Source organism: Lissotriton vulgaris, unplaced genomic scaffold, assembly GCF_964263255.1.
Source record: "Lissotriton vulgaris unplaced genomic scaffold, aLisVul1.2 SCAFFOLD_867, whole genome shotgun sequence".
NCBI classification, from domain to species: Eukaryota; Metazoa; Chordata; class Amphibia; order Caudata; family Salamandridae; genus Lissotriton; species Lissotriton vulgaris.
Genome location: NW_028249106.1, coordinates 648,753 through 662,491, shown reverse-complemented (window position 1 = coordinate 662,491; position 13,739 = coordinate 648,753). Strand labels below are relative to the sequence as shown.

General features: G+C 48.7%; 1 protein-coding gene across 1 annotated transcript in view; it reads right to left on the bottom strand.

Moving 5' to 3' along the window:
• The window catches only part of PPP1R12A (protein phosphatase 1 regulatory subunit 12A), a gene marked incomplete at its 5' end in the record, with an annotated part of 839,509 nt that overhangs the window by 190,212 nt on the left and 635,558 nt on the right, over positions 1-13,739 (bottom strand). The window contains one exon of the mRNA XM_086950257.1: positions 12,738-12,754. Coding sequence (XP_086806383.1) covers positions 12,738-12,754 — 17 coding nt within the window. The remainder of the gene's footprint in view (positions 1-12,737; positions 12,755-13,739) is intronic.

The following is a 13,739-nucleotide window of genomic DNA, read 5'->3' as shown; positions in this document are numbered from 1 at the left end:
CACGTTGGAGCAACCAGGATGAGAGTCATCGAGTGTTGCCTCAGTTTGCGTGCCACTAGCGGTATTAGCGGTGCTGGGGGAAAATCGTACGCAAATATGCCTGACCAGTTCATCCATATCGCATTTCCCTGCGACTGTGGGTGTGGGAACCTGGCGGCAAAGCTTTGGCATTTTGCGATTTCCTTTGTGGCGAATAGGTCTATCTTTGGATGACCCCACTGCTGGAAGTACGGTTGGAGTACTGATGGATGTATCTCCCACTCGTGCATCTGGTGGCTGTGCCTGCTGAGCAGGTCTGCCATCTGATTGTCCTTGCCTGGGAGGTGTTCTGCCATGAGGAAAATGTTTCTCTGAATGGCCCACTTCCACAAGCTCTGAGCCAGATGAGACAACTGTGGAGTGTGTGTACCTCCCTGCTTCTGTATGTAGTACATGGCTGTCATGTTTTCCGTCGGATCAACACTACCTTGTTGCACAAATGTACTTTGAATGCTTTCATTTGCCATGAAGATAGCCATCAGTTCCAGAAGGTTGATGTGCATCTTTTTCTGCTGTGCTGTCCATAGTCCCTGCACTGTGTAGTGGAGTACATGAGCTCCCCATCCCTGGAGAGATGCGTCCGTCGTCAGTATAATCTGTGGCACAGGCTTGTGGAACAGTCGGCCCCTGCAAAGGTTTTGTGGGTTCCACCAATGCAGAGAGTTGTATGCACGACCGGTCACTAGGTCTTTCAATTGTCCGTGAGCCTGATTCCACTGACGTGCTAAGCACTCCTGAAGCGGACGCATGTGTAGTCTTGCGTGCGGGACTATGAAGATGCAGGAGGCCATCATGCCCATCAACTGCATGAACACTCGTGCTGGAAGCGAGTGTTGTGGGTTTGAATTTCCGTATCAGCAATTGCATGCTGTCGATTCTCACTGAATTTGGCTGTGCTTTGGCTGCCTGAGTGTCTATTGTCGCGCCCAAGTACTGCCGTACGTGGGTGGGCTGAAGGTGGGACTTAGGATAATTCAGTGAAAACCCCAGACTGTGAAGAAGGTGAATGGTGTGGGACACGTGGGTGGCACACTGCTGGGAAGACTTTGCTTGGACAAGCCAGTCGTCCAGATAAGGGTAGACGTGAACGTTCTGTCTCTGTAGGTGTGCAGCCACTGTCGCTAGGCACTTGGTAAACACCCTGGGTGCTGTTGTTACTCCGAAAGGGAGTACCTTGAACTGATAATGCTGCTCCTGAATGGTGAATCTGAGATATTTTCTGTGTGACGGGTGTACCGGTATATGGAAATATGCATCCTTTAGATCTAGTGTTGCGAGGAAATCTCCCTGACTGAGTTACGGTAGAACCTGTTGTAATGTGAGCATGTGAAAATGTTCTGATAGGATGTACTGGTTTAGGGGCCTGAGGTCCAGTATGGGTCCCGTCCTTTTTTGGGATCAAGAAGTACAGCGAGTACACCCCTGTACCTTTTTGTTCCACAGGCACAAGCTCTATGGTTCCTTTTTGCAGCATGCTGACTACCTCCTGCTGCAATAACTGTATATGCTCTGCGGACATAGGACGGTGTCTTGGGGTATGTTGGGTTGAGTGGATGTCACCTCCAGACAATAACCGTACTGGATAAGCTGCCTCACCCACCTGTCTGTAGTGATGGATTTCCAGACCGGCAGGAACTGTTGTAGTCTCCCCCCCCGACTGGTGTTACATGGTCGGGGGGGGGGGGGTAGTGAAGAGACATCACTGTTTGTTAGTGGTGGAGGATCGGGAGTTGTTGTTTCCACGACCTCTGCCCTTGGTGCTGTTTCCACGATAGCCACCCCTATTGTTCTTGTTGTAGGTGGTCTGAGTGCCTCCTATACTGTATTGTGTCTGCTGGGACACCTGGCCTCTGGAAGCTCCTCTATTGTTGGAGCGACGAAAAGAACCACCCCTGAACTGCTGCAACTGTAGAGCCCTTATAGACTTTGCAGTCTCTGTGTCCTTTTCAATTTTTTCTAAGGTGGTGTCCACTTCTGGGCCAAATAAGTAATCTGGGTTAACTGGCTGAGTATGGTGGTTTGTATCTCAGGCTTGAAGCCGGAGATTCTGAGCCAGGCGTGTCTTCGTAATATAACGCTTGTATTAATCGCGCTGGCTGCAGTGTCTGCCGCATCTAGCTCACACTTAATGGATGCGTTCGATATAAGTTTCCCTTCTTGTATTAGCATTTCTGCTGCCTCCTTATACTCATCTGGCAAGTGTTGTAACAGGGTCTCAAGTGCATCATAATGAGCCCTGTCATATCTGGCTAAGAGTGCTTGTGTGTTGGAGATTCGCCAGACATTGGCCGCTTGAGCTGCCACCCTTTTTCCTGATGCTTCTAGCACTTTAGATTCCTTGTCAGGGGGAGGAGCATCACCCGTGGTCTGCGAGTTTGCTCTTTTACGAGCATTTGAAACAACCAGAGAGTCCAATGGCAACTGTCCCCTGATATACGTATGGTCCACAGGTGCTGGTTTGTATTTTTTTTTCGATTCTGGGGTTCACCACTCTTGCCCTTGTGGTCTCCTTAAAGATGTCTCCAGCGTGTTTCAGGACACCTTTTAGCATGGGTAGAGTCTTGACAGTTCTCTCTGAGGTAGAGAAGGTGTCAAATAAAAAGTCCTCTTCAATAGGGTCAGCATGAAGCTGGACATCATGATTTTTTGCTGCCCTCTCAATAAGTGCGTTAAACGCAGCCGTGTCTTCTGTAGGTGAGGTTTTAACAGCGTAGATTTGACCATCTGGGGCATTTTGTGGCTCCCCTGTCCAGGGTTCAGTGTGGTCTTCTGGATCAGTGTCTACAGGGTAACTGTAATCCTCATTGTCACCATCCCCTACATCCACATCCGAATGTGTGGGTGAAAAAAGAGCAGGGTTTTGTCCATATTGTGGTAGAGGTTCAAAAAGAAGAGGTGATGTTGCAGAATCCCTATTTTTCTTTAATGGAATTTTATACGACTCCATAGGCTGTTCTGGGTCGATCTTTCGCTTGAAAATGGAAAGTCTACCAGTCTCAGCGTCGATGAATTGCCTCGACTGATCTTCTTGCAGAGGCTGTCGATGCTTGGTGGCACCCTCCGTAGTTGTAGGCTTTGGCTCCATGGACACCTTCTTGGCCGCTTCGATGCCCGTCTTAGGGGCGAACGCCTTAGGTGCCACTTGCGGCGGCAGCGTAAACTTAATCGGTGCCGACGACGTCGGAGGTTTACTGACCGTCTTTGGGGGTGGAGTGGCCTTCGGTCCGACAGCAGTAGCCTTCTCCTTAATGCGTTGCAGCGAGTCCGACACCTGCTTCGAAAAAGAGGCGGATGGTTGTGTTGACTCGACTAGAGCCACTGCTAGTTGTGGACTCGAGGTCTTTATTGCCCTTTGCTTTGTTGAGTCGACGTTTAGGATCAAGAACGTTCTGAGTTTCGAGTCCCTTGTTTGTGTCTACGGTCTTCGGCGCCGACTTCTTTGGGTCGATGTCCTTGACCGTTTTCTTCGGTGCCCCGGCTTTCGGCTCGACACCCTTTAGCGACCTCCCGGGTCGATAACACTCTTCTGTTTCGTCGGAGCCAATGGGTCAGAAGCCTTCGATCCGACCAAAGTAATGTGTACTTTTGGTTTCGATTTCGTTTCCGGTGCTTTTGGTTTTGTAGACACCGATGTTTTCGGTTTCGATTTTGATCGATCAACCGATGGCTCGTTGGAAATGTCCATAGCCGGGCCTTGAGGCGAGGCTGTAGAACTATGCGTTCGATCTTGGGTAAGACCATGTGGCGATCCCTCGACCGGATCCTTATGGAGTGTTTTAGTCTCGGCCCCCGTACCAACGGTTGAGCCTAGCTCCTCGCTCAAGCTATCTTCTACGGCCCCAAAGGCCTCATCGTCGTCTCCTACCTCGTCGACGACGTCTTCATTATCGACCATTTCCACATCTGCGTCGTAACTGGAGTCGATCTCCGATGCAGGATCAGACAGGTTCTCTTGAACTTCCTGCTCAACTCCCTCATCTTCCTCGGCATCGAAGATGTTCACCGGGTCAGGTGCCGTCTGCTGGGCTTCCTTCCGCGCCGCGCGTCGAAGGCGAATTGTTTTCTTGGAGCGGAACCGAGGACAAGCCATACAGCTGGCTTCATCGTGATCCGGAGACAGGCACTTGTTGCATACCGAGTGGACATCGATGTGAGGATACTTGGAGTTGCAAACGGGAAATCTCTTGAACGGGCTCCGTTCCATAATGGATTGTGGATAAGGCCTCTGGCGTCGACCGGGCCTTCAGTGCTGAAAAGCCACGCTGCTCTTCTTGACGTCCGGCTCAAAGATAGAGATGGAACAAGTACTGGGCACCGAACGCAAAGACAATACCGACGATAACTAAAGCCCTTTTGGCCAAGTATAACGTTTTTTATCGATTCCGAACTTGAGTTAACAAATGTACATCCGAACCCAATGGCGGAAAAAAACAATCTGAGTATGGAGAGGATGCCCATGCGCACTGTAGTCCAGGGGAGGAGCCACCTATCTCGTGATACTTCGAAGACTCTTCCAGGACAACAATGTGCAATCATCCGGACCCAACACTAGGCGGCGATCTATGCACAGATATGAATTCAGCAGCCCACATGCCTCGAACTACCCTTTTCCCGTATTGCTCGTACCTCTTGGATTCCCGATCGGGGCGATCCATCGGGAATGCGGTCTGGGAGTTAGAGGCCTGGATGACCAGGCTCTCAGGGGTGGGGTGGGTGGACAGGAAGCAAGGGTCGCCCGGAGCCGGCAGGTGGCGTCTGGCCACGTTCCTAACTACAGGCTTACCTGTAGCAGGCTTGGACTAAGTGCCCAGAAGAACGTCAGACAAGGCCTCCTTGAACAGCAGCAGAGGCTCGGCCGAGCTTGCCTGCGCTTTAAGGACCTCAGTGAGAAGGTTAGTCCTCACAGCCGTGACGGGGAGCTCCAGGCCCAAGGCCTTGGCCGCCCGCACCAGCACCACACTGTAGGCAGCTTCTGTAGCCACGCTAGGAGGGGAGACCAAGCCAGTGTCCGGCGAGGTGTCCAGACCACTGGTCTCCCCAAGCTCACCTGCCCAGTCCTGACAAGACTGGCACTTCTGTGCCAGAGGGTCTCAGACCCCTCCCAATTCCCCTCCCCACCCATCACCTGAGACTCCGGACCAAAGGATGGGGTCGGGTCATAGTAGTAGAAATCTCCCATCGGCGTCGAGAACGGCTCCGAGCTGAGCCGTTCCGGCGCCAGACCCGAATCGAGGGAGGGATCGGGGACGGGGCGACACCCTAGGGGCCGGCGCCGGCGAGGTCGTAAGGTCGACCGGCGACGACCCGGATCTGGATCCTGTGGGGGCCTGCGGCGCCGGGACCGAAGTTACCGACGGCGTCGGGACCTAAGTCACCGGCAGCGTCGGGATCGAAGTCACCGGCGGTGTCGGGACCGAAGCACCCGGCGGCGTCGGGGCCGAAGCGCCCGACATGCTGGGGCCCCCAGTCGGGCCGCTGGGCCCGTTGGCGCCCCCGAGCCCGACGGAGGAGTGAGTGACCTCATGGCCGTGAGGAAGGCCTCAATCTCCTCCAGCGTCGCGTTCTGCCCAGGGACTGACTGGTATGAAGCAGGCCGCGACGGAGCCGCGTGGGCAGTGTCGCCCGAACCCTCGCCGCATCACACGAGCATCGGGAGAGTCGGAAGAGCGATGACGTCTCTTCGACTTCTTGGCTTACCTGAGGACTTCGAGCCCGAAGACGACCCCCGGAGCTATGGTGGCTCCGACCCCGCGACCTGTCTCTCGACCTCCTCGCGGACCGGGACCTCGAGCAGCACGGGGACGACTGCCGGAGCTCGAGTCGCTTGCGGGACCGCTCCCGCCTAGCTTTAGACGTCAGGGCCCGGCATTCGGAGCAGGTCTTGTCGTCGTGGTCGAGGCCCAGGCAATGAAGACACCGGCGATGGGGGTCCGTAATCAGTCGGCGCAGGGTTTAAACCCAGGCATCCCTACCGGCACCGGCGGAGTCATTAGACTTCGAAAAGGATCAAGAATGATCGAAAAAGTTTAGTCAAAAACTGACTAAGGGGTAACACTTTTTCCAGATCTGCACTTGCTGGCACGGAAAAAAGAAGAACTGACATCAGCGCGTGAGGGCGGCGTCTAAGTACTCCGGCGACGTCATCCCAGCACCAACGACGGACGCGGAGTCGCAGACGACGCCTACCGACGCGCAGGGGTACTGCTACGCAAAAGTTTCCGGATCCAGTCTGACGCCTGGGGATATTCTAAGGTAAGGAATCTAATACTAAACTGTTTTTTTCAGATAAAGGTATCCATTAGGAAGTCTTCATCACAGGGTCTGTATGCATGTCCACCCCATGATACTGCGCAGCCCTGTGTACTAATTGATTGAAGCCCATAGTGTCTTCCGGTGGGGAAGGCCTAGAGGGCTATATGTTGTCCTGAGGGACATTTGGGATGTCTGGGGTGTTATAATCATCCCACAGGTCAGGTGAGTCTGGAGGAATAGATGGATCATCTGCATTACCCCTGTATCATCAGAAGGATCATCCCTGTTGTCATCATCTGGCATGATAGAGGATGTAGGGAAATGTTGTGGGAGGGGCACAGGTGGTGATGGCATAGGTGGAGTAGAAGGGGAAGGAACTCTTAGAGGAGAGGTAGTCCTTTTTTGGATGAGGAGCCAGTGCAGGTGTATCCAGTGGTCGTTTTTTTAAATTTAGAGTTAATCGACCAGTGATTGGATCTGTAACCAGAGACTTTTGTGCAGGGTCTGGGTGAAATAAGTCCTCCGCTGGAGGCCGATCTTTTGGTGCGGAGGGAGGTTTCGGTACCGAAATAGCTTCTTTTGGTTTTTTGGCAATGTCTTTAACAGAAGAAGCAGGAGTCTTTTTCAGCTCCAATGGTTTTTTCGGCCCGGATGATTTTTTCGACTCCGATGGTTTTCTCTGTTCCGGTGCATTTTTCGGATCCAATGGTTTTTTCGGTTCCGGTGTTATTTTTGAATCCAAAGCGTGTTTCTTGGTTCCGACCTGGGTTTCAGTGCTGAGGGACTAGCGGTATGCTTCGGCGCCGAATGTTTTGATGCCGTCGTGGTAGATGATGTTGTCTTTTTCTATGCCGGTCGGTGTGCGCCGGCACCGTGGGGAAGCAGACTCGAGCCCTAATCGCCGGAAGGCTTAGCTAGCTTCTTAGCCGGGCCCAAAGGTGGGGCAGTAGAAGCAGTGTCTCGGTGTGCACGCGAGGGTGTGACCGGAGCCTTCTTTGGATGTGTTGAGGAAGGGCCGGGGTCGACAGTCTTACTTACGACCCGCTGTGCTGGAGTGATGTCCTCGACTTCGGAATCTTCGCCTCGGAGTTGCTGTCGACGCCATGTTGTTCTGGGACGTCGACGTCCTCTGCGAAGATGTCGTCTGGAATCGGAGCTGAAGATCGAGCCATTGTTCTCCTAGCTCTTCGGTCCCAGATCGTCTTCTTGGAGCGGAAGGAGTGCTCCGGGGAGAGGCAAAGGTTACCACCTCATGAAGGTCGGAGTGGGGAAACTTCGACCCACCATTGAGGACACTTTATAAATGGCATCCTTTCCATGAGCTGGAGTCGAGGCCTGGTTAGGCCCAAAGGCCGTCGTCGACGACCGGAATCTAAATCTTCAATGTTTAAGAGTAGCGTCGACTGGAAACGCGTTCGAAACTAAATTCTGGAAGCTGGTGAGGATTGCGCGTCAAAGGAAATCGGTTCCAACAAGGAGCGCTGGAAACACATCCGAGCCCGGTGGCGGAAAAAAACAATCTGGGATGGAGCGATGCCCAGTATGATCCAAAGGAGGAGTCACCTGTCCCGTGACTTCCAAAGACTTTTCTACAACAAAAACTAACTGCAAACATCCGGGCCCAACACTAAGTGGCCATCTATGCACAGTGTGTAATCTGCATCTCATATGCCTCGAACACATAGTTATGAGCTGGCAGGGGCACCAGGCCCAAATGACCTGCCAGTGGTATGAAAATCTAACCCCGTTTCTGGTTGCCTACCCTCACCTCCATTTTCTCAGGCTGTTTCCTAAACTGGACAGTAACTGATAGCTAGAGTGGGTCCATTCTGGTCCCAGTATATAAGACAGGAAGTAGAAAAAATTCTGCAAATGACCGAATGATAGCGCTGTTAGACACTGAGGCGGAAGCATTAGGCCAGATTAGTGAATGATGAGTTGGAATCTTGAGCAAAAGACAAGCAGCTGATCCAATGGTTTCAACCCAGTTTTCAAAGGAATTGTAATATTGGGGATAACTTGCTAACATTGACCTGCCTAATTAAAGAAGCGTCATTACAAAAAGCCTGGCCACTTTATGCGTTTTTTATAGATTTTATCAAAACATTTGATAATATACCAAGAGTCCATCTTTAGGCAAAGCTAAGTGGGAGGTGAATCCCGCTTCCTCTTTTGAAAGCCATTGAGGCACTATACATCGAGACATGGGTAAAGATTAGGATAGTATCAAAGTGGGCTGCATCGGAAAATATAGTTACTATTCAAATATTAAAAACAAGTCTTTTTTCTTGGCCTCCTTTTTAACCTACACATGTCAGACAGAGACAAGTAGTTTGGCAATCCCCAGGATTTGTCCCCAATTAATCTAGTCAAAATTAAAACAATGATTTTTGGAAGGCGAAAGATCAAAAAAGATGTCTGGTTCATTACGGGCTCTTGCCTAAAAAGTATAGCAAGCTTTAAATATTAAAGTGCTGACCCAAGCCCTGGACAGCTGTATCCCTGCCAAAATTAGTTTTAAACAAAAGAGAGGACAGTAGAACCCTTGGTTTGATGAATACCTGATTAACGCCAAGACAAAATGTAAGCAACTTGAGCGGGCTTGGTGGCGCATGTATGATATTGAAGCAAAAATCAAATATCGCGAATCCATTAAAGACTGTCAGAAGCTAGTCCAGAGAGCAAGAGCGTAGTATATTGCTGGGAAAATCACAGAGAACTTATTAAAACTATGAAAGGTGCAAATTTAAAAACAGACTCACTTGTTACGTCCAAGAAGAAGTGAGATGAACTGGATGGATACTTTGTGGACAAAGTGGAAAACATGTATGAGAGCTTTCCACCCACCAATACTAACATCTACCAGAGCGATAGGTTCAAGGATAAAAGCACCACAATGAACAATACACTACATTTCTTTCCCCAAACATCCCTTATCGAGAGACCAGGGAATTGATTAACTTATCCCTGACCTCAGCGTGCCTACCATTAGCTTGGAAGCACGCTAAAGTGACACTCTTCTGAAGAAGAAAACTTTAGATCCTTCTGACCTATGTAACTACCGTCCCATCTCCAATCTTCCTTTATCAGCCAAGGTTACTGAATCCCATGTCAATACCATTCTGACAAAGTTCATAGAGGAAAACGCCATACTGGATTCCTCACAAAATGGCTTCAGAGCCAGTCACAGTATGGAGTCGGCTCTGCTGGCAGTGACGGACGAAATCCGTAGTAGCATTGATGACAGAAAGTCCGCGGCCTTCATCCTGCTAGATTGAAGTGCCGCCTTTGACACGGTTTCACATGAAATACTACTAGGTAGGCTACCAGAGATCGGGATTGAGGGTTTAGCCCTGGACTGGTTTTGTTCCTTCTTAGAGGGTAGAACTTTCCAGGTCATTGTCCCACCCTACCACTCCCAGACTTCAGGGATCAGATCCCACAGGGTTCTACACTGAGCCCCGTGCTCTTTAACATTTATGTTCAACCCTTGGCAGGGATGGCACAAAGTAGAGGGTTGTCGTTGGTCTCCTATGTCGACGACACCCAATTAGTCATCGCATTCTCCAAGTACTGCAAAAACAATCTTATTTAATTCAAGGAGGACTTGCTGGCAGTCGCCAATTGGCTGACAACGAACTGCTTGCAGCTTAATGCCAGCAAGTCAGAAATGTTGCTGTTCGGAAGAGATAATGAGATGTGGTCAGAACAATGGGGGCCCAACCAACTAAAACCAGCGCCACTGCCAAAGAATGCGGTTAAGAACTTGGGCTTTTAGGTTGACAAAGGTCTTTCCTTCGCGCACAATCCAAAGTAGTCGCAGGGACCTGCTTCGGGCTTCTGAGAGGATTAAACCCCATACTTGGTTTTTTCGAGCCCAAAGTCCGGCATATTATAGTGCAGGCTACAATCCTATCTAGATTGGATTATGGCAATTCCCTTTATTTGGGTGCCAACAAATCCTTATTCAGTGCCTTCAGAGAATACAAAACGCAGCAGCCCGCACACTATTGGCGCTGCTGAAAAAATGGTCTGGGTCTAGGTCCCTACCACAACCACACTGGCTACCTGTGGAGAAAAGAATTCAGTTCAAAACCCTTTGCGTTGCCCACAAAATCTTAACTCAACAAGCCCCCCAAGTTTTATTTGACCTGCTAACACCGTATGTTCCAAGGCGCTGCCTGCGGTCAGCAGACCAAGCGCTGGCATGCACCCCCAAAGAGCCAGAGCTGGTGGTCGTGCTTTTAAAGTTCTGGTGGCAAGACTCTGGAATTCCCTTCCGGCTATTAGAGGGTATGGAGATCACCTAGATTTCCGGAAAGCCATAAAGACCTGGCGTAACTCTCTTCCCTTTCCCGGGCTGTCACAACGTACAGGTAATGTGGAGGTAGCGCTGGGACGCCCCGTTGCTGGGGCAGCTATGTGCGGTACAAATCTGTTTGATAATAATAATAATAATAATAATAATAATAATAAAAGGGGTAGCAAAAGCGGACAATTAGGCACAGCCAAGTAATTGATGCGCACAATGTGACAAATAAAAATTAACCATACTGTCAAAATACCATAGCTTTGCTTATAGCAGCCGTAGGCAAACAGATGCCCACAATTACTTATGGAGCAACCGTGTTCAAAGATGTGTTTGCTATTCATGCCAATTTGCTCTTCTAGTATGCATCAGCAAAGCCTAAATCTAGTTTGAATTCAATTTGGCAAAATAGGTCGTGGTCATTCATGTGAATGGTCTTTTATTGTCAAAAATTAAAAACCACAGCCACTGGTACAACACTTTGGAAGAAAATTCAGGAGCCAAGTTCGGAGTGGGAGTCTTTACTAGCCAACTCAGTGTTCAAAATGTAGAGGAGATCATCTGAACTAATCCTTCAAGCAAACTTATCCTAAAATCATTAATGAAAAATGCAAATACCATATCGGCAGAATATGATATACATGGCTTAAAGGTTAAACCTCACAGCAGTTGGGCAGTAAATCTCACATCCAGATCATTTGACCCACCTGTTCCCAAATATAACCTTATCAGACTGCATTTGGCCTGTCCGCTTTCAGAAGTAAATGCTATGATCGAAAGATGGGACAGTATATTAAACGATGCAGATATTGTGATCAAGCAGAGGAGACAAGATTCGCGTGGTATGCATCTTGGGAAAATAAAAAACTCGGAGGCAGCTATAGTTAAAAATGATGTTTCGAGCATTAAATATGGCATCCTGTAAGACCACGGTTCTCTCAAGCGTAAAAGGAACTCATGCCAGCTATCAGGGTGGCTCTTAAAAATCATGAAAGTAGCATAGGGAGCAGCCTGATCGGCCCTTAGCACTTTCCACATTTTTTCGGCCAAATCATCTCATGAACTGGCACCTAAACTTTGATGGGAAAAGAAAATTAGGAGCAAAACATAAATTCTGAGAAACAATACCTGATGGAAACTCTTGGAGGTGCTGTAAAGCCTAATACACAGACTATCTGCACTGAGCATTTTGGAACCTTCTTGGGAAAGTATGGAAATGTTGAAGCGGAATCTGCATTGTGCATTAAAATCAACTGTGAACATATACACATGATGTTTGGTGTGAAGGCACTAAAGACAGATGTTGTGCAGGTAACTGACCAACATTCGTGACACATGAAGCAAGGATTTCATCATGTACTTTTAGCAGGCAGCACCCCTGCACACTGTCAAAGTGTTTTAGAAGAAACTTTGGTAGTGGTGAAATTGGTAGGAGCTGAGGTTCAGATCAGTGTCAAAGGGGACAGAAAAACAGGAAATTATGTCAGTACGCAGGGTTGGCATCGATATGTAGTTCTGTGTGATCATGTTTGGAGGTGGGACAGAGTTAAGAAGGAGGTTGATGTATGCATGCATATTGCATTTCTATAGCGCAAGTCTATGCAAAAAAGCAGCAATGCATTGTACAGGAACAAAGACTAGCATAAAGTCAACAAGTGCTAGGAAAGGTAGCTAGTTTGTGGATCGTTAATGCTAATTATATGGCATTTCTATAGCTGCAACCTTCTAAAAGGCAGCGGGACCTAGCTGATGGCAACTCCTTATGACGCTGCAACTCCTGGAAGAGTTTGCTTAACTAGTTAGATGCCTGGAGGAATTGTGTGTGTGTGGGGGGGGGGGGGGGGGGGGGGGGAGAGGGGAGGGGGGGGGAGGGAGGATGTGGGTATTCACAATTTGAGGAATCTGCGTTTAGAAGTTTTCATAAAAAAAATGCATTCTCTAGGGAAATACCCCATCTGACAACAAAGTACTGTTTAGTTTATGATATCTGACTAGATCAGATTTAGCAAGTCAAACATCAGTATTCAAACATTAACATTAACATTATTAAATTGCAAGAAAAGCATGTACGTATATTATATTTAGCCCTATTAGGATAGTGAACATAATTTTTAAAGTAATGTTAAATATGATTTACCTGGAAAGGCTGTCATTCTGGGTGGGGGGGAAAGAAGAAAACAGTTAGTACTATTGCATTTAAGAACATTTTCACTAATAACAAATAGCATTATCAGAAATAGGTGAGCTTTTAAGATTGCGTTTTAATAAAGTTATGTTTTGATTTACATGGCCAGCAAATGTAGTTGGACAAGCAAATGTAGTTGGACAAGCAAGAGAAGACACAGCAACAATGTTATTGTTAGATTCTGATTTCCATCCAGATTCTTGATCTGGAGACATTTTAGACTAGCAGGCTGCAACACTTAACAAGCAATAAATGGTGCGGGAGCAATTCAATAAACAACACACAAAATTACAAGCCAAACCTAAAGAAAAAAAAAGAAGAGCGCTTCAATAAAACCATAAATAAACAAAGGAGTAGGGGGGACACGTCACAGGGGTAGTCTCCATGGGAGGGACCCCCCCCCCCCCAATTTGTGAGCCAAATAGCAACATTTCACCAATGAAAACAAAGGAATTTAGAAAGGCACAAGATGCAACGAATCATAAGAGGTGGGTGTGGTGAAACACCACAGTGTAGATACAGCATGTCTCAAAGAGACATCACATGCGCTGCCTAGGCATGAGCTAAAAAGACAGCTGCCTTCTGTAGAGCCGACCCGGTGTGCAGTCAGCTTCACTTTTGCTAGTGTCCACCCTTTTTAAAAACTGCTTTTTTGCATAATCCTATGCTGCTATACCGCTACTAATATTTTTAGAATCATATATTGAATGAACTCTGTTATTGCACTATTAATTGAATTTGAACTGTGTGGGGGGCAGGACTGGATACCTGGTGTGGAGGAAATTGACTAATCAGTACGGTCGGTCTATGGCTGCCATTTGCCGCCCGGGGGCGGTCTAGTTGTTAACCAGGGTAGATGAAAAGGAACGCAGGCGCGAGTGCACCGCTGGATCACCTAAGGCAAGCCTGTCTGCGCCCCGGAGGCGACCGGCGCTGGGAACTCTGCCGGATGCT